Below are 22524 nucleotides of genomic sequence, written 5' to 3' on the forward strand. Positions count from 1 at the left end.
TGGAGAGAGCAGAGGGGTGTCCACCACGAACTCTGCACCAGGGGCTGGAGAGAGCAGTGGGGGTGTCCACCACGAACTCTGCACCAGGGGCTGGAGAGAGCAGAGGGGTGTCCACCACGAACTCTGCACCAGGGGCTGGAGAGAGCAGTGGGGGTGTCCACCACGAACTCTGCACCAGGTACATCTCATCTCTATTTGACAGGGGTGTCATTACGAATACTAGGAAAAATTGCATGTTAAAAGTTATTTTACTTACACGTATGTGCATGTATGCATACCACATGACAAAGCTTACACATGAAATTCAGCATAACTTTTAGGATTGGTTTTTGTCTTCTGGGGCATGGTCTTAATGTCAAAGCCAAGTTTCTGTTTCCACCCGTGCACTGTTACTGCTGTGTTTCTGTGTCGCTTAGGGACAAGCAGCTTTCTGTGCTATGATTAAATATCCACAGGGCTATATAATTGCCTGCTATATTCTTTACTCATGAAAGAGAAGTAAGCAGGAAAAGAGTTTAGTCTGGCGTCCTTCCTAATTTGGGGTCCTTATACAGGTCTGTCGTTAACTTCTCGACTTAAAACAGTCTGTGTTCATACGCCCCTTAAAATGTTATTACAGGCCATTAAGATGGTTGCACAAATAAAGACCCACCCTTGTCTCCAAGCCTGACAGCCTGAGCTGGAGACCCACATAGCAGAAGGAGAGAACTGAGTCCAGCAAGCTGTCCTCCGACTTCTACATGTATGCCATGACATATACACTTACATTCATGCACACACATACAAATTAATAAGAATATTATGGGGTTGCCAAGATGGCTCAGTAGGCAAAAGCAACAGCCAGGTAGGTCTGGAGACCCTAGTTCAGTTCTCAGAAGGCGAGAGCTCACTCCACAGAGTGGTCCCTGACTTCAGGATCCATCCCTACACATACATCATACATATACACACACAATAATAGATAATTTTGAAATAATTTTTTAAATGAGATTCCTAAGTTCTACTAAGTGCTAACCATGCACTCTTTAAGTGTTTGCTCTCAGTCCCATGACACTATGCAGGCCATGAGAGTGCTGGGTTTTCTTCTGTGTCAGCCTTAGAAATGGGAACTGACACTGTTTAGCCAGTGAGTGTTGGGAGCTGCCCTTGGCAGGCACAGTTATGCGTCTATAGCACATTCTTTTTGTTTTTTTGAGACTAGGTCTCTCTGTGTAGTTCTGGCTATCCTGGAACTCACTGTGTAGACCAGGCCAGCCTTGAACTCACAGAGATCCAGGGGCCTCTGTGCTAGGATTAAAAGGCATTCACCACCACACCCAGCCTACAGCAAATTTTTAAACCAGACCTGTTTACAATATTAGAAGGTCATACCAGTCATACCAGTTTGCTTCCTGTTGCTATAAACAATACTAACCAGGATCAGTTCAAGTAGGAAAATGTCTATAACAGCATACAAGAGGGAGGGAGTCAGGCAGTGTCTTTGGTAAGAACCTAGAGAAAGGAGCTGATACAGGCCCTGGAGGAACACTGCTCACAGGCTTGTTCCCCTTCCCTTGCTCAGCCTGCTCAGCCTGCTTTCATACATAACTCAGGGTACCACCTCCCACCGTGGCCTGGATCCTCCCACGTCAATCTTTAATCAAGATGATGTCCTCAGGCAATGCCTAAAGCCCAATCTTATGAGACAGTTCCTCAACTGAGGCGCCCTCTTTCCAGGCTACTCTAGTTTGTGTCAAGTTGACAAAAAGCAACCAGCACAGGCATTGTTATCCTCCCTAGTGTGTAAATGTGCATTTTCTTGCTTTATCTTGTTAGTAATACAACTGTTTGCAGCAGGTAAAACAAGCTTGAGGCAAAAATATAATATCCTTAGAAAAAGCAGGTACAGGTGTTATACTTGTATGAATGTATTAAATACTGTTAATGTTTTAATAATTTGAACATGTTGTAGAAGGTACAAATGAAATATTTTATAAGGCTGGACATGGTGGCACACAACTTTAATCCCATAACTGGGGAGGCAGAAGCAGGTGGATATCTATAGTGTACATAGTGAGACCCTGTCCCCAAAACAAAACTGTTTTATAAAATGTATAGAATTGGAGTTATAAAAGAATAGCATACCTGTTCTCTTGGGGGTGTAGAATGCATGCTAGCCACATCCCAGGCCACTGTCTCTTCTGCAGTAGAGTAGATTTCTGAGGCTGAGTAAGGAGAAGTTAAAGTGAGTCAGGGGACAGCTCCTGACCTCCTGCCGGGCATCTTTAAAGAAAAAAAAACAGAACTGAGCATGATGGTGTTTTCTGAAATCCCACCTCATAATCCCAACACTCAAAAAACGGAGGCAGAAGGATTGCCCTGAGTTCAAAGCCAGCCTGAGCTACAGAGGGTGTTTCAGGCCAGCAGGGGATGGGCTGTGGAGTGAGTCCTGTAGAGATGGAGGCAGGGCTGGCAGAAACTGCTCTACGTGGGACGCACTGAAGGACATGTCAGACAGATGCTTGGTGGGCACTGCACATTCCTACCTAGAAATTTGCTTTCCAGACCTTCTGCCCAAGTCTTGGAGGAGCTTTATGGCTTTGCCTTACTGAGGAGAGATTTCACTGTACTAAGTGACAGGTATAGTTTTGGTGAATAAAAGGTAAGACTGGATGATCATCCTGTTGACTGGCAGGGTACCATAGTGAGTCTGTACAACAGTGGTGTGAATGGGTGGTTGAAGGCACACTTGCATGAATGGCAGCACATAACGTACTTGATGGGTTATAACCAGAACAGCTTACCAAATATGACATACAGTGTCTTAGTCCCAGTTTACCATGAAATTAACAGGGCAGCATTGGAAGTGTCCATTTTTTCCTGGGTGACACACTTTCTAAGGGATCTTTGCATATACAAGGCTATAGTTTTTTAAAGTCTCTGGGGACTGGAGAGATAGCTCAGGGGTTAAGAGCACTTGCTGCTCTTCCAGAGTCTTGTCTCTAGCCACTTGAGGTACAGCCACCTGTAATTCCAGCTCTGACTGACAGCCTCCTCAGGCTTCTGTGGACACCAGCACAGGTGGCAGAAACACACAGACACACATACACATGAATAAAAGTGAAGTCCTTTAAAAAGAAGAAAGGCTGGGGGCGGGGGTGGCAAACTCCTGGAAAGCAGTTTTCACAAATTTTCCTGGCCTCATTTGGTAATAAGTTATGCTTTGCATTTGCTTTAGACTTCATTATTTAATCTGAATGTCCACTCATGTCCTGCAGAAACATTAACATGTGTGGTTGTGGATTCTGCCCAACACTTTCCTGACTAGTGCTTCATGAAGGTCACCTGACTGTTGACTTTTAGGTGGCTGATTTTATGTGTCTTTAGAATAGCATCATTTGTCTTTGTTCTATGGGCAAGAGTTAGAAATTGTGTTTACAGTTTTTATTATTATTTTAAGAAAAGTCAATCATTTTCATCATGAGATTTGTTCTGACTCTAACAAAAAATAACAAAAATTAACCCCTCTGCTTTCAGCTTTAGTGAACTGATCAGTATAAGTTCTGAATGGTGTTAACTTGGCATATGTTTAGACTACAGAGTCGGGTTTGGCTTCCAATAGAAGAAAATCTGTGTCGCTTGTTTATGATGTAAGCATGCTTGTTTCTCCATTGGAAACCTTGAAGACATTCAGTAATCACTGTAATGCCCCTGCCTCCTTGCTGGTGTCCCCAGTCCCCTTTCACTGTTAATGTCTGTGTTAAATGAAAGAATCTCAGGCTTATTTTTAACAGCGCTTTCCTTTCTTGGCTTGCATGACATTTTATCTTTCTTTTCCTTTCTTTTTGCCGTTTGCAAAGACTCTTGGGAGGATTTGACAGATTTGGTGGAGCAAGTGCGTGCTGATACAGAAGGTGCGTGCCACACCAGCAACTTTCAGCTCGTTCTTTTCTGTTTTCTTTTCCTTTCCTCTCTTTCTTTTTAATTTTCTAACCACTTTTCCATTGTTTTTCATAAGAAGGAGTGTCAGATTTGGGTTTTGTGTCCCTGTGCTTGGCCGTGAGTGGTGCGGTGTTCCTGTGTGTGCAGTGCTCCTTAGGATAGTTGTCAAGATATTTAAAGGGGACATTATTTATTTAAAAGACAAAAGGGGCAGCTGGGCAGTGGTGGCGCACACCTTTAATCCCAGCACTTGGGAGGCAGAGGCAGGCAGATTTCTGAGAGTTCCAGGCTAGCCTGGTCTACAGAGTGAGTTCCAGAACAGCCAGGGCTACACAGAGAAACCCTGTCTCGAAAAACTAAACCAAAAAAAAAAAAAAAAAAAAAAGACAAAAGGGACAATGTTGTAAGATTACATCAGGCTTTTCTGTGACTTTAAAAACTTAGTTACATGTTTGTGAGTTTCACAGCAGCCAAAATTAACAACAATTTCTGAAAAGTATAAAAAGTCCAGCCTGTTTTTTCAGAGTGTTGGATCTGTAGGGTCTGCATCAAGATGATACAGATTGCACATCACTGCTTTTTGAATCTCTGTAGTCTTTTCTAATGACAGTTTTATTGAGATGTAATTCTGACACCAGGTAAAGACTACATTTTACTGTGTACAGCGTGACTGTTAGTACGTTCACAAAGCCGTGTGCTTCTGTCACCACTGTCTAATCCTGTGTTTTCATCTCTCTCAGAAGGAACTTCTTCACCCATCACCAACTACTCCCAGTCTCGTAAACCTCCCTATCCCTGCCAGGCCGCAGACTCCTTTCTGTCTTTGTAGATTTGCCCATTCTAGACATTCTATGTAAACACTGTCAGGAACTGTGTGTCTGTCTGTTCATGGCCTCTCTCAGCACATTTTCAAGATCCATCAGTGACGTGGCCAGAAAACTTTGTACTGTATGGACACCATGCTTTGTCCACATTATGTTGGTGGGTATCTGACATGTTACCATTTGGGGGCTAATTGTAAGGAATGTTTCCGTGAAAACACAAAATGTATCCACACTGTTTCATACTGGGGAAATACCTTGAAGTAGAACTCTAGATAGAATGGTAATTCAGCAGCCTTTAATTAAGTGTGTGTGTGTGTGTGTGTGTGTGTGTGTGTGTGTGTGTGTGTGTGCGCGCGCGCCTGTACACATACACCCCTGCAGAGGCCAGAGGCATCAGGTTTCCTAGAGCTGAAGTTGGTGGTGGTTGTGAGGTACTTGTAGGTCCCGGAAATCAAACTTAGGTCCTCTTCAAGAGCACCATGCACTCTTAACCCCTGAGACAAATCTCCAGCCCCAGAGGTTTGTCTTTTATTTTTGTTTTTGTTTTAATTCTTCTCAAGTTGGTATGTCTTGGCACTGTTTGATCACAAATGTCTCATCATTTCTGGACTCTGGATTATTTCACGAGCCGACACATACATGTTGAAGAGCAGTTCCTCTCAGCCATGATACCCATTGCTCTGTTACTAGTTTTGAACTAACTGTGTATTCTGCAATACTGTTTTTCTTTTTCTAGATTATTTTTGACTCTCCTGGGTCCCTTGTATTCCTATAGGTGTTTTGGATAAGCTTGCCAATTTCTGTCACTCAGACAGCTGGGGCTTTGATAGGGATGGGTTTGAATCTGTATTAAGTCGAAGAGTATTGCCATCTTAGAGTCCATTGACAGGGGATGACTGTTTATTTTGATGCTTTAAGTTCTCAATTCCACATTTTGTTTTCGGTGCACAAAGCTTGCACATCATTTGACAATATATTTGTATTTTCTTTTTGGCACCATGTAAATGAAGTCAACTTTAAATGTCATTTTAAGCTGTTGAATGCCAGTTTGGTCCCTTCTCATCTACAAGGATTATATTCTAGATCCACCGTTGATTCTTGAAACTGTAGCAATACTAAAGCTATATGCAGTATGATTTTTTTATATATATACGTCTGAAGGAAAATATTCACTTATTAGGCAGAATGAGAGATTAACAATAACTAATAACAAACAACAATTATAACAATATAGTTTAGTAGAGATCATATCCATATGACTCATACTTTATGATACTGAAGTGCACCCACAGCATAGTTTTCTTTCCTTATAAAGCTGAGAATGTTCATGTTTTCACGTGACAGAAGCACTTTACAGTAGAATGTCTCTTCAAGTCTGAATTTCCAGCATCAGCACTGTTGCTAATGGCCATTAATAAGTAATAGACACACTGTGGGACTACATCTAAGGCAGCTTCTGAGTGACTGACAGACATATAGCTTATGTGGCGTCGAGATGCCCCACAAAGGGATGATTCAGGTTCCATTGTGGGCAAGAAGTGGAGTATGCTTCTGTTACACTGCATAGAAAGGCATGCAAGTTAAGTCCTATTGGTCACTTACTTCTGGAATTTTCCATTTCTAGATCACTGTGACTTGCAGAAAGCAATATCACAGAATAAAAAGAAACTGCTATACAATTAAGTCCTGTATTGATCTTGTAACCCATAGTCTTGCCAAGTATACTTTCTAGCTAATACTTTTTCTTTATTATGGATTTTTGGGGGATACTTTAACCCTTTAATACTGTATTCTCTGAAAATATTTTTACCTCTTCCTTCCAATCTTGATGCTTTTTTGTTTGCTTTTGATTTGGTTTGCTTTGGTTTGCTTTGGTTTGGTTTTGGTAATTGCCCTGCTAAATTCTCCTATAGTATTCTTTAGAAATGGCCATGTGTATCTTGTTCCTGGTCTCTAGAGAAATCATCAGTCTTTCCCCTTTGGTGGTACATTAGATAGGAGTTTTTCCTAGTTGCCTTTTACCAGGCTAAGGAGATCCCTCTCTTCCCAGTTTGTTACATAATAAAAGTAAAGGTTGTTGGCTATTGGCTGCTCTGTGTCTGTTGAAATCACAGTTTTTATTAATTTGGTGTATTGCATTGGCTGACTTGTGTATGTTAACAAGCCTCACATTCTGGCATAAATCCTACGTGGTTGTCAGGATCTTTTCTGTGCTGCCAGTGTGGTATTGAGGCTTTTTGCACCTGCATTCATACGGAATATTATAATGCAGGTCTGCCTTTCCTTTCATTGTCTCAGGAAATACTGGTATGGAAAGCTGGAAAGTTCCATCTTCTATTTGTGGAATAGTTTATGAGAGATGGATGTTAGTTCTTTAAATGATTGATTAAACTTCAACAATGAGGCCATTTCTTTTCTGTGGGATTTTGTTTTCGCTGTATTACTAATTCAATGTCTTTGCTTGTTACATGTCTATGCAGGTTTTCACCTTGATAGTTTCGATAATTTGCTAGCAAATCGCCTATCTCACCTGTAATCTAACACATCAACATACATTTTTTTCCTTTATGCTTTTGTTTGTTTCTATAAAGTCAGTGAGCCCAGTGTCTACTCTTTCCTTTTTTTTTATGTTTGTTTTAGTCATTTGACTCTTGTGCTGGTCAATGGATAAATGTTTGTCAGTGTTTCTTCTTATTGCTGTTTTAGGGGAAGAAGGATTATTTGAGCTTACAGTGTATAAGGGACAGAGCTCGTCATGGCAGGGAGACTATGGCACCTAGAATGTAAGGCAGTTGGTCACACTACATCTCAGTTAGGGTATTGCCCAGGCTGGATTCAGACTCATGATCTTCTTGCTTCGATGTCCTGGGTCCTAGGATTACAGGCACGGGTCAGTATTTCTGGAGTTTATATTGTTGATTTTTACCAAAGATTGAGCTTTGAGTTTCATTGATTTTGTTTTTTAAGTTCTGAGTCTGTTTTTCCCCCACTATCTAGTTATTTCTTCTCTGCTTAATCTCGTTCATTCTGCTTTTTTGGTGATACGCATAATATGTATTCTATTATGTCTACTATATCTTAATTTATTGTATGTTTATTATAACATATCATATTATATTCCTGTTACTTGCCTTTCTGGAATCATGAAGTTTTAATGTACTAGAGACAGAAGAATCCTCTAGGTCGGTGTCTCTGAAGCTTTGATGCATACGCAGATTGCTAGCATGTTCACTTTAGGTGAAAGTACAGAAGCTGGTTTAGCACTACCATGAGCCTACGCTCTAAGCTCTGATAGCCTTTCTATGATCTGACGCTGCTGCTCCAGGACCAGAGTTCATAGTGTTTGATGTCAGAGTAGTTTGCAGGGTTTTCTGAAGCGGGAACATGACCATTTCTCTATATTCTGTGAATCTTGCCTGGACAGTCCCTAAAGAACCAGTGTCAGTGTGTTACAAGGTTGCTTGATATGAATGCATGTTGTTTCCACAGGATAAAAGAGTTATAGAGCTAGTCCAGCCCTCTCACTGTTATTACACTTCAGGGTAATTTAAGCCACAAAAAGACAAGATTCCTTGCATAAAATCAGATGTTAATTTATACAAGTGAATAGTTGATACCAATAAGAGTGGATATAAACTTTCTGAAAGAGCTAAATTTCAGCAAAGTCCATCTTTGGATTATACTGTTAACAAGAAAAGACAGCAATAAAGATGAATGGATTTATGAGTAGATGTTTTCAACCAGCTACTTTAACAGGGTGCACCTCAGAAGGAGTGTTACTGAAGTAAGTTCCTCCCCAGTCCTGCCAAATATATGTGGTAGAAATATATGTGGTATTGGACATAGCATTATAGAGAGCGTACAGGTAGTACTGTAAATAATCAGTTTATCTATGGGGCATAAAACTGTGATTTTAAGTGATGAAGACAGATACACAGTAGGTGCAGTAGCACACACCTTTATCCCAGCACTTGGGAGGCAGAAGCAGGTGGATCTGTGTGAGTTTGAGGCCAGCCTGGTCTACATTGCTAGTTGTAGAACAGCCAGAGCTACATAGTAAGAGTCTGTCTGGGGGTAAAATTTTTGATAATGCTTTTATTTTTTTCTCAGTACCAGTAATTAAACCTGGATTCCCACATATGCTAGGCAAGTGCTCTAGGACTGAGCTACACCCCTACCCCTTTTTAATTTTTAAAACTATTTGTTTTTATTTTTGACACAAGGTCTTGATAAGTTACCCAGGCTGGCCTTGAATCCACTCTCTAGCCCAGAGAGACCTTGAATTTATGACCTACCATTTTAGCCTCCAGAGAATCTGGGCTTACAGGCCTGCACTGCCTGCTCACCAAAATAAAACTTTAATCGTCCAAATAATTAGGAAATCTTGAGGAGTAACTATTGTCAAACACAAATTAGTTTAACTTTCCTGGGAATTAGGCTTACGCTAACATACTACGTAGTAATATAACATTAAATATCTCTTGTATTCCTATAGTTATCCATAACCATTTCAAGGTCTTGTTGAATAGATAAAAATTGTTATTCTCTAAGGGTCACGTAAGTTCCAGGTCAAGAGTTTTGTCTTTCAGAAAGAGTTGAACTCTCAAGACTAGTCTTCCAAGAGCTTATAGACATCCACCTGCCCTTGAATCAGAAGGAGTAGTACAGAGTTTCTCTGTGTTGCCCTGGCTGTCATGGAACTAGCTCTGTAGACCAGGCTGGACTTGACCTCAGAGATCTGCCTGCTTCTGCCTCCCAAGTGCTGGCATTAAAGGTATACATCACTGTGCCCAGTTCAACTTTTTTTTTTCCAGACAGGGTCTCACTATATAGCCTTGACTAGCCTAAAATTTATTATATATGGCCTCAGACTCACAGAGATTTGCCTGCTTGTGCCTCCTTAGTACTAAAATTAAAGATGTGTACCACACCACACCTAGTCTGTATTTGTTACTGTTTTCATACCCCACTAAGAACATCTGTGGCACCCATATGTGTAGGATGTGGGAGCATCCATTGGAACATAGGAATGCTACTAGAGGCCACATCTTCAAAAAAGAACACAGTTATCAACTGCCACTAGCACCTCAGTAAGGGGCGGGGAGATCACCTACCCATCTACACCAGAATTTTGGCTGATTGATCTTGTCAGGTCTTGTGCAGGTGATCTGAGTAGTTGTGAGGTCATGTGGGACAGCTAGGTCATGTTCAGAAGACAGCATTCACAGAGTCCTCCTGCCCTCTGCACCTCCTCTTCCCAGGTGTCCACTGAGCCTTGGGCACCGTTAATTTATTTTTATATCAAGTGTCAGGTTTCTTTGTGGCCTTGGTTTACCCTCTCGCACTCCTTCCTGTCTCTCAGCTCCCTGTCCTTCCCCACTTAAACCTTTCTCCCTCCAGTCTTTCCCCTCCTGTTCATGTCACAAGCACCCTACTGCCCTGCCCAGCTTAAAGACTGCGCCCCCTTTAATGGACCTCATTCTAGTTTCCTGAACTCTACGTGTAGTCACTCCCACATACATAGAAATTAATAGCTCAGGTCTACATTTGAGGGAGAACATGTTTGTCTTTCAGAGCCCAGTTACTTCTCTTATTATAATATTTTCTGGTTTCACCCATTTTCTTGTACATTTAATGACCTCATTTTTCTTTATGGCTGAATGAAATTCCATTGTGTATATGTACAACATTTTCATTTTCCATTTATGAGTTGATGAACGTCTAAACTGTCCCATTTTCATGCCATTGTGAATAGAGCATCAATGAACATAGATGTGCTGGGGTCTCTGCCCTTGACAAGTTGATCTACAGTGAATAAGGAGATTCATCTGGGACTGGAGGGATGACGGCAGAGCAGTCAGGAGCACCAACTGCTCTGCCGGGGACTCAGGTTCAAGTCCCAGAGCCTACATGGCAGCTCACAGCCATCTGGAACTCCAGTTCCAGGAGATTCCCATGCCCTCTTCTGGCCTCTGTGGGCACCAGGCACACACACAGACCCACATGGTACACAGATACATGCAGAACATCCCTATACATAAAAGAGAGAGAGAAGATCGCCTTAAAACATTTGTCAGCCTGGAAGTAATGGGAGCATAGGCCAGTTTCAACTGTTGCGTATAGTTTTTCTCTAAAATATCACCTGAGCCAAGGGGTGCACAGTTGTGCATCCATTGTCTTGGCTTCTCAGGAAGCAGAGGCATAACGATTGTGAATTCAAGGCTAGCCTGGGCTATATAATGAGACGCTATCTCTAAAAATTACTTAACCAGGTAATTACAATATTAGCTAAGAGAACACTACAGAAAATCAGGATTTTCATGGTTAGGGCCATAAGTCTGTTAATCTCTAAAGTTAATGTAAATTAGATTAAGGTTTGGTCATTTTTGCTTCATTGACTTAAATATAAAGGCAAATATAAATGAAAACATTGTATGGCTAAATAGCCTGTTTTGTGTTGTTTATTTTAATTAGTGTAGTTTTAGCAGGACTTTGGTCTTCCTGAGCAGCACTAACATGTTTCATAGATCTCTGGGCAGCTTTTCCTCTATTTTCACAAATTTGATTCGTGCTGATACTTGGGAGTGTATACACACACCCAGTGCAGACTCGGAGCTTTCATGGCAAATACAAGTGCAAATCCTTCTTTTATGGATTATGGAATGTTGGACCATAACACTGTTATGTCCCTGCTCTATTACCTAAAGAGAAGAGGAAACCAGCTGGCACCAGTTAAGAGCATTTGCTGCTCTCAGAAGACCTGTACTCTGTTGCCAGCATACACATGGTGGCTCACGGTAACTACAGTTCTTGGTGACCTGACACTCTCCTGGCCTCCACAGGCATGGCGTGCATGCCGAGTATACACATGCAGACAGAACACTCACTCACATAAAACTAATTAGATCTAAAGAGGAGAAACGCCTCAGCAACAGTAGCAGATAGTGCGTGCAGAGATGACGTTGTTATGCTGGAGGATCAGCGTCATCTCTACCCGTCCGTTCACTTAGAAGTAGACTGTGGTACAGCAGGAACATGGGGTTGGATTGAATAAAGGCATTCTGGACTCTGGTTCTGTCATTGGCCACTATGCTATAGACCAGATACATAACTCATTACAAGAAGCTGTTAAGACCACAACTGGATCTAGTTGGTGGTACATGACTATAATCCCAGCACTCTGGAGGCTCAAGCTAAGGATTGCTATTACTTCTAGTGAAACCTTGTCCCAGGGAGAGAAAAAAAAAAGGATTCCATGTAAGAGGTACACAGTACCTGGATCTTCTGTGTTCTGTCAAATAGAATATGGTTCTGGGCCCCTATTCTCAAATAGTACTGATAGCCAGATACTGTGTGCTGAGTGTTGAAAACTTAGGAGTTAAATTTCTTGTACCACATTATACCAATAACTTATCATGAACTAATAGTGATTGCCTTTGTTAGGGTTACATTGCTGTCATGAAACACACTGGCCAAAAGCATCTTGGGGAAGAAAGGGATTATTTGACTTACATATCCTGATTCAGAGTCCATTGAGGGAAGCCAAGGCAGGAATTCAAACCAGCCGGGCAGGAGCAGATGCAGAGGCCTTAGAGGAATGTTTGTTACTTGCTTGCTCCTCATGAGTTGCTCAGCCTGCTTCCTTACAGCTCCCAGTATCACCAGTCCATGTGGTAACCACCCACAGTGGGCTGGGCCCTCCTCAGTGAGTCACTAAGAAAATACTCTCCTGGGTTGCCTACAGCCCAATCCAATAGAGGCAGTTTCTCAATAGTGATTCCCTCCTCTGAGCCAACTCCAGATTTATCAAATAGACATAAAATCCAGCAAGCATAGAGCTTGTTGGTATTGATACCAATAAAGTATATAGGACACTTGCAGTAGCTTGTATAAGCACGGCATCCTTACCCCCATGGTAGCTGTCTCTCAAGCACTCCATATACTGTCAAACAGAGGAGTGAGAGTGGCTGCTGAGCCTGGCCCAGTGTAGCACAGCAGGAAGCTGGGCCAGGGGTCCGGATAAGGTAGAGCATCAAAGGCACATTGAAGGCTTACAATGGGTTGATAAAATAATTCAATTTTGCTCTTAAAAAGATTAATCATGGAAACTAACATCTTTTTCTACAGCAACTACATGGCCAGGAATAATAAACCAAAAATACTTGGCGACCTCCTTGGCTCGTGGCAAGTCACCAGCAGTCTGCTCACCTGGCTTCAGGCCGTCAGTGCAGGCAGTATGGTGAACTTAGTCTGTTTTACTGTGTGCTCTCCTACTAAGGAAGCTCTTTCTCTTCCCCGCAGATCCTAATTATCTCATGGCTAACGAGCGCATGAACCTGATGAACATGGCAAAGCTGAGCATCAAGGGCTTGATTGAGTCCGCTCTGAACCTGGGCCGGACCCTGGACTCTGACTACGCACCTCTCCAGCAGTTCTTCGTGGTGATGGAACACTGCCTGAAACACGGCTTGAAAGGTGGGCTGTGTGGCCTCGCTGCAAATGTGCAGCCAGGCCGAAGCAGTGCCGAGCAGGAAAGAAAGTCATTTCCATGGAGGCAGAGTAAAAACCTTGAATGAATAGTGTTAATGGGCTTCGCATGGTGGCTCACACCTTTAATCCCCGCACTCAGGGAGCAGGGGCAGGCGGGTTTCTGTGGGTTCAGGACTAGCACGTATAAAGAGCAAGTTTCATGCCAGCCAGGGCTACACAGTAAGAGACCCTGTCTTAAAAACAAAACAGAAACATTTAGCGGAATGTAACCTGTATAGGCGCAGAATTTTAACTGACTTAAAGGACTTATAGTACATAAAAGTACAGCTGTCATTTGATGTTAGAATTGGAAGGACCTTCATCATTAAGCAAATCATCTGTTGGACAGGAAAATAGGCCTGCCTAAAATGCAGTAGTTACCTACCCAGGGCACAGGCTAGGGCAGGGCAGGGCAGGTGCTGTCTTGGAGTCCTGGCTCTTCCCATGTACCCAGTTCCAGAGCAGGCCTCGGTCTCAGGTGCCTGTTTCTTTCCTTCCTCCCTTTGCAGTACTCAGCTTGTCGTTGGGTTATTTTCTTCACTAATACTACATGGTTCTAAGTACTAACTCATTAAACATTATATAGGGCTAGATCAAAAATTCTTTTTAAATTTAATTTTATTTTTATGTATGTGGATTTTCTGCCTGCATGTGTGCCTGTGCACCTTGTTTGTGCCTGGTGCCCATGGAGGCCAGAAAAGGACATCGGGTTCCCTTAAACTATGGTTACAGGCTTCCATATGGGTGCTGGGAATTGAACCTGGGTCTTCTGGAATACTTTTAACTGCTGAGCCATCTCTAGCCCTGATCACAAACTCCTCTTTAAAAAGGAATAACTGAGTCTTAGAAGTACAGAATTTTTTTGTAAATATTTTATATATTAAGAAACCATAATTTTTTGCCAGGCAGTTGTAGTGCACACCTTTAATCCCAGCACTTGGGAGGCAGAGGCAGGCGGATTTCTGAGTTCGAGGCCAGCCTGGTCTACAGAGTGAGTTCCAGGACAGCCTGGGCTATACAGAGAAACTCTGTCTCGAAAAACAAAAAACCCCCCATAATTTTTACATGTGTTTATGAGATGTGGTATCTGCATATGTATATGTTTGGGTACATACATGTATGGAGGAGTGTGAAGGCCAGAGATCGATGTTGAATATCCTTTCTTTCTCTAAGTTACTAGCAAAGGGTCTTTGGCTGAACCTGGAGCTCACAGACTCAGCCAACTTGCCCAAGGATTCCCTGTCTTAGTTCTCCTTGTACTGGGATCATGTGGCAGCCACCACACCCTCCTGGCTTTTATGTGGTTTAAGGGTTCTAAACTGTGGCCCCACTTGTGTGGCAAACACTGTTTCACTGAGCCATCTCCAGCATGCATGAACAGTGTTTAAACTAGTAGCCTAGGATTGGATACCTAGAAAGGATATTGAAGAGAGAGGGATGGATTGGGGGGGGGGGCGAGAGAGAGAGACTGTGAATTTGTATATAAGCACAGATATACAAATATACAAGCACTTTTATGTATAGCAGGGTATTTATGTTGTGAAGAAAATTAAAATACTATTTTGTTTTGTTGCTTTAGCCAAGAAAACTTTTCTTGGACAAAATAAATCCTTCTGGGGGCCTCTAGAGCTGGTTGAAAAGCTTGTTCCAGAAGCTGCAGAGATAACAGCAAGTGTAAAAGATCTCCCAGGACTCAAGTAAGTCTCAGGTTAAATTCTCGTTCTCTCCTTGGAGAATGATGCTCAGGATACTGTGCTCATTTTTGTAGCAATCCAGATTTGTAATGCTGTTACATGTAAACACCAAGGGACCAGCCTGTATTCTCTTAAGAAATGTGTGCATTTGAAGGAGACTTACAGAGAGTTTGTCTTCGTATTAAAAATACCAGACATCTCCTTCTTATTTATCAACAAGCCTTAAGAAATTTGACCTAGGGAGATGTTATGCCTGGATTGATTTGGGGAAAACAGCTGCATTCCATGGGATTTTAGAGCCAAGATTAAGTGAGCCCCAGAAACATAAGGCCTCCCTTCAAACTTGAGGGAGAAAAAAAAGAGATTAGCTTCCACAGGAAGCTGGTGTAATGTTAACTGAATGGAGGCTTGCACTGCTGGTGTTCTTAAGAATATCTTATATAATCCAATCCAAACTTTGGCTACATCAAATACTAAACTGGTGGGACATTTCCAGGTGGGCTAAAGTTTAGCGTCTGCTCTTCATGCCATGGCACACTTACTTACTAATGCAAATGCTAGAGTATTTGTCCCAGATATCCTAGTCTGACTGTCCCACCCAGTCACTTGTGCAAGAGTAGGTGGGGATTTCAAGTAGGGCCTTTGTTTATACTGTAAGCCCATTGGCAGGAGCATGAGTCTGTCCCAGGCTTCTACAACCCTGCCACCTTTACTTGTGCTCTGAGCCGTTTGACTTCTTTGTTCTTGCAGGACACCGGTTGGCAGAGGAAGAGCCTGGCTTCGGTTGGCATTAATGCAAAAGAAGCTTTCTGAATATATGAAAGCCTTGATCAATAAGAAGGAACTTCTCAGGTATGAACACTAGTTGAACTTTCTTCCTGATATGTTCTACTGATATCATACAAAGTCAAACCATAGATTCTATCCATTTGTGTAGGTCAGAAACACTCAATGTGTGACAGTTTCATCAGTTCTCTAAACCATACCTCACACACTCACTCCTAGGCCCAAGAAAAGTTGGGTGTTTTATATAATTATGTTATCTGTGGCTGTGACTACATAACAGTCCTGTGTAGGTCAGGTCAAAACTTAGCACTTCCAGGAAAAACAGGAAGGCTTACAGCACCATGGCCTGTACACAGACCCAACAGGACAAGAAGTTAACATTGATTATATAGCATTAAGAAAATCATGTGGATGATGAGTTCTCTAGGGTACATAGCAAAGCCCTGTCCATATGTCATATTACAACCACACATTAACATAATATGCATACATGCATATGTATGTAACATACATAAAACTATAAAATTAAGAATTAAACTCAAGGGATTGAGGGGTGGCTCAGCAATTAAGAGTACTGACTGCTCTTCCAGTGGTCCTGAGTTCAATTCTCAACAACCACATGGTGGCTCACAACTATCTATAATGGGATCCGATGCCCTCTTCTGGCATTTCTGAAAACAGATACAGTGTACTCATATAAATAAATAAATCTTAAAAAAAATAAAATAAAATAAAACACAACCCATAAAGTGAAGATGTTTGGTTTTGGTTGGTTTTGGTTTTTGATTTTTTTGAAACAGAATTTTTCTGTGGCTGTCCTAGAACCTACTCTGAAGATCAGACTGGCCTCAAACTTGGAGAGCCATCTGCCTCTACCTCCCAGGTACTGGGATTAAAGGCATGTACCACTATGCCTGCCAGTAGGAGTCTTATATGTATTCTCTGATGAGCAGGTATATAAGGTATTTGTATAGTAATGATTATTACAAACATCTCTTTTGCCAGGCAGTAACACATGCCTTTAATCCTAGTACTTCATAGGTAGAAAAAAGAGGCTGTCTGTGAGTTCAAGGCCTGCCTGATCCACATAGCATGCTCCAAGACAGCCAGGACTAGGTAGAGAGACTTTCTCAAAGTAGTAGTAGTAGTGGTAGCAGTAGTAGTAATTCTTCTAAAGTAAAAAAAAAAAAATACAAACCTATGAGAATAGATAAAAATATTAAGATGCAAAAGAAAAGATTTAACTACCTAGTAAACATAGAAGATGCTGTATGACTTGGCCAGCTGCTGTAAAAGCACATATTAAAGCAAGCTGTGAGGATCAGCACGATGACGCAGTGGGCAGCCTTACATAAGTCTGATACCCAGAGTTCAAGCCCCAGAACCCACATCTACCAAGGGAGATGATCAGCACCTACAGAATGTCTTCTGGCATTCATACACATGCTGGGCCACACATCCATACACAAGCGCATAGATAGATAGATAGATAGATAGATAGATAGATAGATAGATAGATAGATGATACATAGATGATAGATAGATAGATAGATAGATAGATAGATAGATAGATAGGATAGATGTAATAAAACAAGGTGATGCTGCTGTTTACTAACCAAAATGAAAGGGCAGATGGCACCAGGATGGCACTCACCTCTAATTCTAACACTGGGGAGGCAGATGCAGGATTGCTGCAGGTCCCAGGACAATCGGGCTGGCATAGTGGGGCTCTGCCTCAAACAACAAGTGACATCAGTGTTGGTGAGGATGCGAAGTGACTTTGCTGATGGGAATGTTAGTTGGCACAGAAAACGTAACGAACTATACAGTATTATCGGTGAAAGGTGAAAGGTGAGCGTAAACCCTTCTCATGCATCTTGATGCAGTGACCTAGTTACCATGTTCAATAGAAATGCTTTCTGTCCAGTGGACGTGCACAAACAAAATGTTGAGAGGTGTGTTTGTAATAGCTGCAACCATGTCTTTAACACAGTTAATCACAGTATATCTTACAGTGCAGTGACCCTAGTTAGCTCACATAGATACGTTATGTAAGAACAAAAACCATGAACAAAAATGTTCATAGAGGATGGCAAGATGGCTCAGTGGGAAAGCAAAGGCTTTCGACACCAAGCTTGAACACCTGAATTCCATCCCTGGCACGCGTGTGGTGGGAAAAAAGAACTGAGTTCTGCACATTGTCCTCTCACTTCCAGACCTGTGCATACTCACAAACAGATGAATATACTATTTAGAGTTTTTAAATAGTTTTCATAGTCATCACAATATTTGTAATAAACCCTGTGTCTATTTACAGTAGAACAGATAAGTAAATTGTTCTATGTATATATGTTGTAACAGGTAGCAGCTATATATAGCAACATGGATTAATCCTGTTGAGTATAATGTTAGACAAACTAATCAGTCATTAAAATACCTGTGTTGTTGCGTTTACATAAAGCTCAGAAACATGCACAAAACTTCTCCTTCCTGCCTGATAGAAAGAGACTATTCTAGTAAGTAGGGTAGTAAGACCCAAGTAGGAAGGCCTGAAGTAGCTTCTGAGTTTCTGATGTAAATTGCTTAACCCGGGTGCCAGCTTATTGAGTGTGTTCTCTTTATGAAAATACACCTAGGGGCATAAGAGCAAGAGAAGCAAGAATCTAAAGCCTAAAGCCACCTTCAGCTGGCTAGCTAGTTCAAGGCCAGGCTGGATTGCATGAGACTTTGTCTCAAAACAAGTGTGTGTGTGTGTGTGTGTGTGTGTGTGTGTGTGTGTGTGTCTGTCTGTCTGTCTGTCTGTCTGTCTGTCTGTGTCTGTCTGTGTGTCTGTGTGTGTGTGTTTCGTTGTCTGTGTGTTCAGTCTGACCTGGAACTCACCATGTAGACTGACCTTGAAGTTGTAATTTTCCTGTTGGTACCCAAGTCCTAAGATTATGACTGGGAGATGACCAAACTTGGAAACCTCTTTGGTTTTGTTTTTTGGGGTTTTGTTTTGTTTGTTTGTTTGTTTGTTTGTTTGTATCTTGAGACAGGGTCTTACTGTGTAGCCCTGTTAGCCTGGAACTTACTATTATTATAGACCAGGCTGACCTCTGAAAGCATTTCAGCAGACTGTTTTTAGAGAAGTTATACATTTATAGCAACAGAATACAAGGTACCAAGAACAATTTCTTATATCCTCTACCCCAAATGTGTGTGCACTCTCACACACACACACACACACACACACACACCCAGAGGCACAAGCTTATAGTTTACATTAGAGCTCACTTTTCTGCTATACATTCTGTGAGTTCTGAAAATGTGTCCCTGCTCTGATATTCTTGGGTCCACCTATTTATGCCTCTCTCCTTCAGCTCTAGATAACTAGTTCATGTCTCCTTGGCTTTGCCTTTTCCAGAATATTAGGTAGTTTGAATCGTAAATGTATAGCGTTTTCACTTAGTCATATACACTTAAGGTTCTTCAAGGATTTTTCATGGCTTAATAATCCATTTTAGTGGCAAAAAATATTCTATTCTTTATAAGTTTGTATATGCATCTTAGTTGCTTCCAGTTTTTTTTTTTTTAAATAAGGCTGCCATCAGCACCCTGTGCAGGTTTTCGTGTGGATGTAAGCTTCTTTGAGTGGATGCTAAGAAATGTAATTATTAGATTATACAGTGACAGTTTGGACAGTATAGATAGATTTGACCAAATGTAATTATTAGATTATACAGTGACTGTTTGGATAGTATAGGTGGATTTGACTGTCTGTGGGTTTTGAAGACTTTCTACCCATTCATAGTCTTTTAGATACTCGATGGTTTTGCTTTGCTCTTTTGTTCCTGGGATCTCTGGTGGTAAAAGCCCCAGGCAGCCTGTTCCAGAGAGGGGCTGGTGAAGGAACGGGAGTTTTTGCTAAATAAATATATAATACAGTGGGATACTATAAAACTAATGTAAATAAAATTATAGGAAATTATATGTTGAAATAGATATTTTTAAGTCAGAAACTGTTTTCAAGTGAATTATAATAGTATAATTGCTCTTTTGATAGTTATAATGACATCATGCATATATGATTTGATGACACATATTACAAAGACATGTATGTTTCATAAGTTACCAAATACCTTAAGTCACTGGTAGATGGAATTGAAAAGTTTCATATGTATTTCTTTTATTTTCTTTTTTACGATAACCAATTTTACCTAAGTACTGAAGGAAATGATTCTTAAAATTCTGAGATTATCTTCAGGCTGTTTATTGTACATGTTATTTGATAGGCAGATGTAGGGCTGGATGTGGCTTGGGGGTAGAGGACTTGCCTAGCATTCATAAAGACCTGGGTTTAATCTCTAGCAGAGCCTCATTTTCTAGCGCTCTCTCTCTCTCTCTCTCTCTCTCTCTCTCTCTCTCTCTCTCTCTCTCTCTCTCTCTCTCTGTGGGTGTGTTTGTATATATAAAAGACATATATAATAATTTGTATTTAAGGTATTTATTAAAGAAATGTGCTTAAGGCTGGGCAATGGTGGCGCAGGCCTTTAATCCCAGCACTTGGGAGGCAGAGGCAGGCGGATTTCTGAGTTCGAGGCCAGCCTGGTCTACAGAGTGAGTTCCAGGACAGCCTAGGCTATAAAGAGAAACCTTGTCTTGAAAAACCAAAAATAATAATAATAATAATAAATAAAAATAAAAACCAACCAAGCAAACAAAAGACTATAATATTAAAAAAAAAAAAAGAAAAGAAATGTGCTTAAAAATATAGTCAAAGAAAAATTGGAGGGGGGGGCTGGAGAGATGACTCAGCAGTTAAGAGCACTGACGCTTCTTCCAGAGGTTCTGAGTTCAATTCCCAGCAACCACATGGTGGCTCACAACCATCTGCAATGGGGTCCAGTGCCCTATTCTGGTGTGTCTGAAGAGAGAAAAAGTGTACTAGTATATATAAAATAAATAATTCTTTAAAGGAAAGAAAAGAAAAATTTTTACAGAAAAGAATTTTAAAAGGGCACAACGTTGTCCCATGGCACATCATGAACATAGACAAGTCAGCAGACTCTGTATACTCCCCTCAGCGACAGTGGCTCCCAGTACCTGCAGGATCCACTCATGTGCCTGTTAGAGACATCGTCTACTTATATAACAGTATTCTCAGACATGCCCATGCTGGACGATGTGATTGGAGGTTTTCCCTTTGCCTCATGTCCCATTCGAGGGTTGAGGTCTCAGTATAACAGTGCTCTGTGGGTTTCTATTGCAGTGAGTTCTATGAAGCCAATGCCCTCATGATGGAAGAGGAAGGAGCTATTATCGCTGGTCTCCTGGTGGGTCTGAATGTCATCGATGCCAATTTCTGCATGAAAGGAGAAGACCTGGACTCTCAGGTATGGGAAAACTCTCACAGAACCAAGGGAGTCACTCTGGGTTCTGGGTCCTTTGCCTTGAGTGCTTAGCTCACACTAGCCAAGTTAGAAGACATTGTGTGAGCATCATAAATAGGATTTCCTTTCATTTTGATGTTACAGAATTAATATGCATGCCTTCCTACTTTACACACCTAAGATTAATAAAGGAGAGGTCTAATATTGTATGGCTGATTCTGGCTAAGCACAAAAGGGAACAGCCTTGAAGATAAAATGTTACATGATTGTGTGTGTGTGTGTGTGTGTGTGTGTGTGTGTGTGCACGCCCAAGGCTTGTACAGTTTACATATGCTGTCATCCTTAATTCTCCTTCAGACCTTGGTCCCAGGTTACACTTTGAACAATTTAAACAGAGCTCAGAGGCTGTAAGTCCAGCTATTGGGCAGATCTGAGGTTTACATAGCATAGCCATTGCCTGAATTATTTAATTAACTACACCAGTGTTGTTATTTTCAAAATAACATCTTGCCCACCCATCTGACAATTGATTGTCAGAATTAAGCTTTACCTGATAAGTACACAGGGGACTTGACCTTCTGCTGTTCCCTGGAGCCTCATAGAGGCTGTCCTTTGATAGGGAACGGGCAGGCGACAGAGTCGGGGTAAGCTCCAGCTTCACTTGTTGTGGGACCCATGTGAAGACCAAGCTGCACGTCTCCTACAGATGTGTATTCTCTTTGGTTGGTGGTTCAGTCTCTGGGAGCCTCCAAGAGCTGGTTGACCTTGCTGGTGTTCTTGCAGAGTCCCCATTCCCTCCAGGTTCCTCAGTCTTTCCCCCAACTCCTGCATGACTTCACATAACTTCAATTATAGAACAGAGTTTTCTTTCTCTCAGTGTCTAACAAGCTAGTTGTATTGGAGGCAATGCCTCTTTAGATAAGTTCTTTCTATTATTTAATATTTCCTAAGCAAGTTTATTAATAAATCCTCCATAGGATTGGTTTTACTTTTTCAAGTTCCTCCTGTAGCTCAGTGTGAATATAAAAAGGCTGTATTTTTGTCTTTTTCCAAATTCTTATCTTGGCTATACTTCCTTTAATATAAGGCTATATATTAACAGCCAGGGTACTATAGTAGTTCACAGTGAAGGCCCTGTGAACCCAGCTACTTAGTCTCAAAGTCTGTCTTTCTTATTTTCTAACTGGATGTATCTTGTACTTAGGTGGAGGTTTTTTGTTTGTTTGTGTATTTATGTTTTGGGGGGATTTTTTGGTGGCTTGGGGGGAGTTGTTTGTTTTATCTTTGTTTTTTGGGTGCTTTCCGTTTCTTGATATGTATAGATAAAAAGAGTAGTTAACCGGGCTGTTGTGAGCAATAAAGGAGTTTATAAAGTCAGTTTACTTTGATCAGAGCCACACT

General features: G+C 41.4%; 1 protein-coding gene across 6 annotated transcripts in view; it reads left to right on the forward strand.

Moving 5' to 3' along the window:
* The window catches only part of Rufy3 (RUN and FYVE domain containing 3), a 77290-nt gene that overhangs the window by 27737 nt on the left and 27029 nt on the right, over nt 1-22524 (forward strand). For all 6 annotated transcript variants that reach the window (XR_003709390.1, XM_028752581.1, XM_028752578.1 and 3 more), the window contains exons 2-5: nt 13047-13220; nt 14854-14971; nt 15719-15820; nt 21003-21126. Coding sequence is in view for 5 of the 6 variants with exons in the window: in XM_028752581.1 (XP_028608414.1) it covers nt 13047-13220; nt 14854-14971; nt 15719-15820; nt 21003-21126 (518 nt within the window). In the remaining variant the exon portion in view is untranslated. The remainder of the gene's footprint in view (nt 1-13046; nt 13221-14853; nt 14972-15718; nt 15821-21002; nt 21127-22524) is intronic.

This window comes from Grammomys surdaster, unplaced genomic scaffold, assembly GCF_004785775.1.
Source record: "Grammomys surdaster isolate TR1022 unplaced genomic scaffold, NIH_TR_1.0 125928, whole genome shotgun sequence".
Taxonomy (NCBI): Eukaryota; Metazoa; Chordata; class Mammalia; order Rodentia; family Muridae; genus Grammomys; species Grammomys surdaster.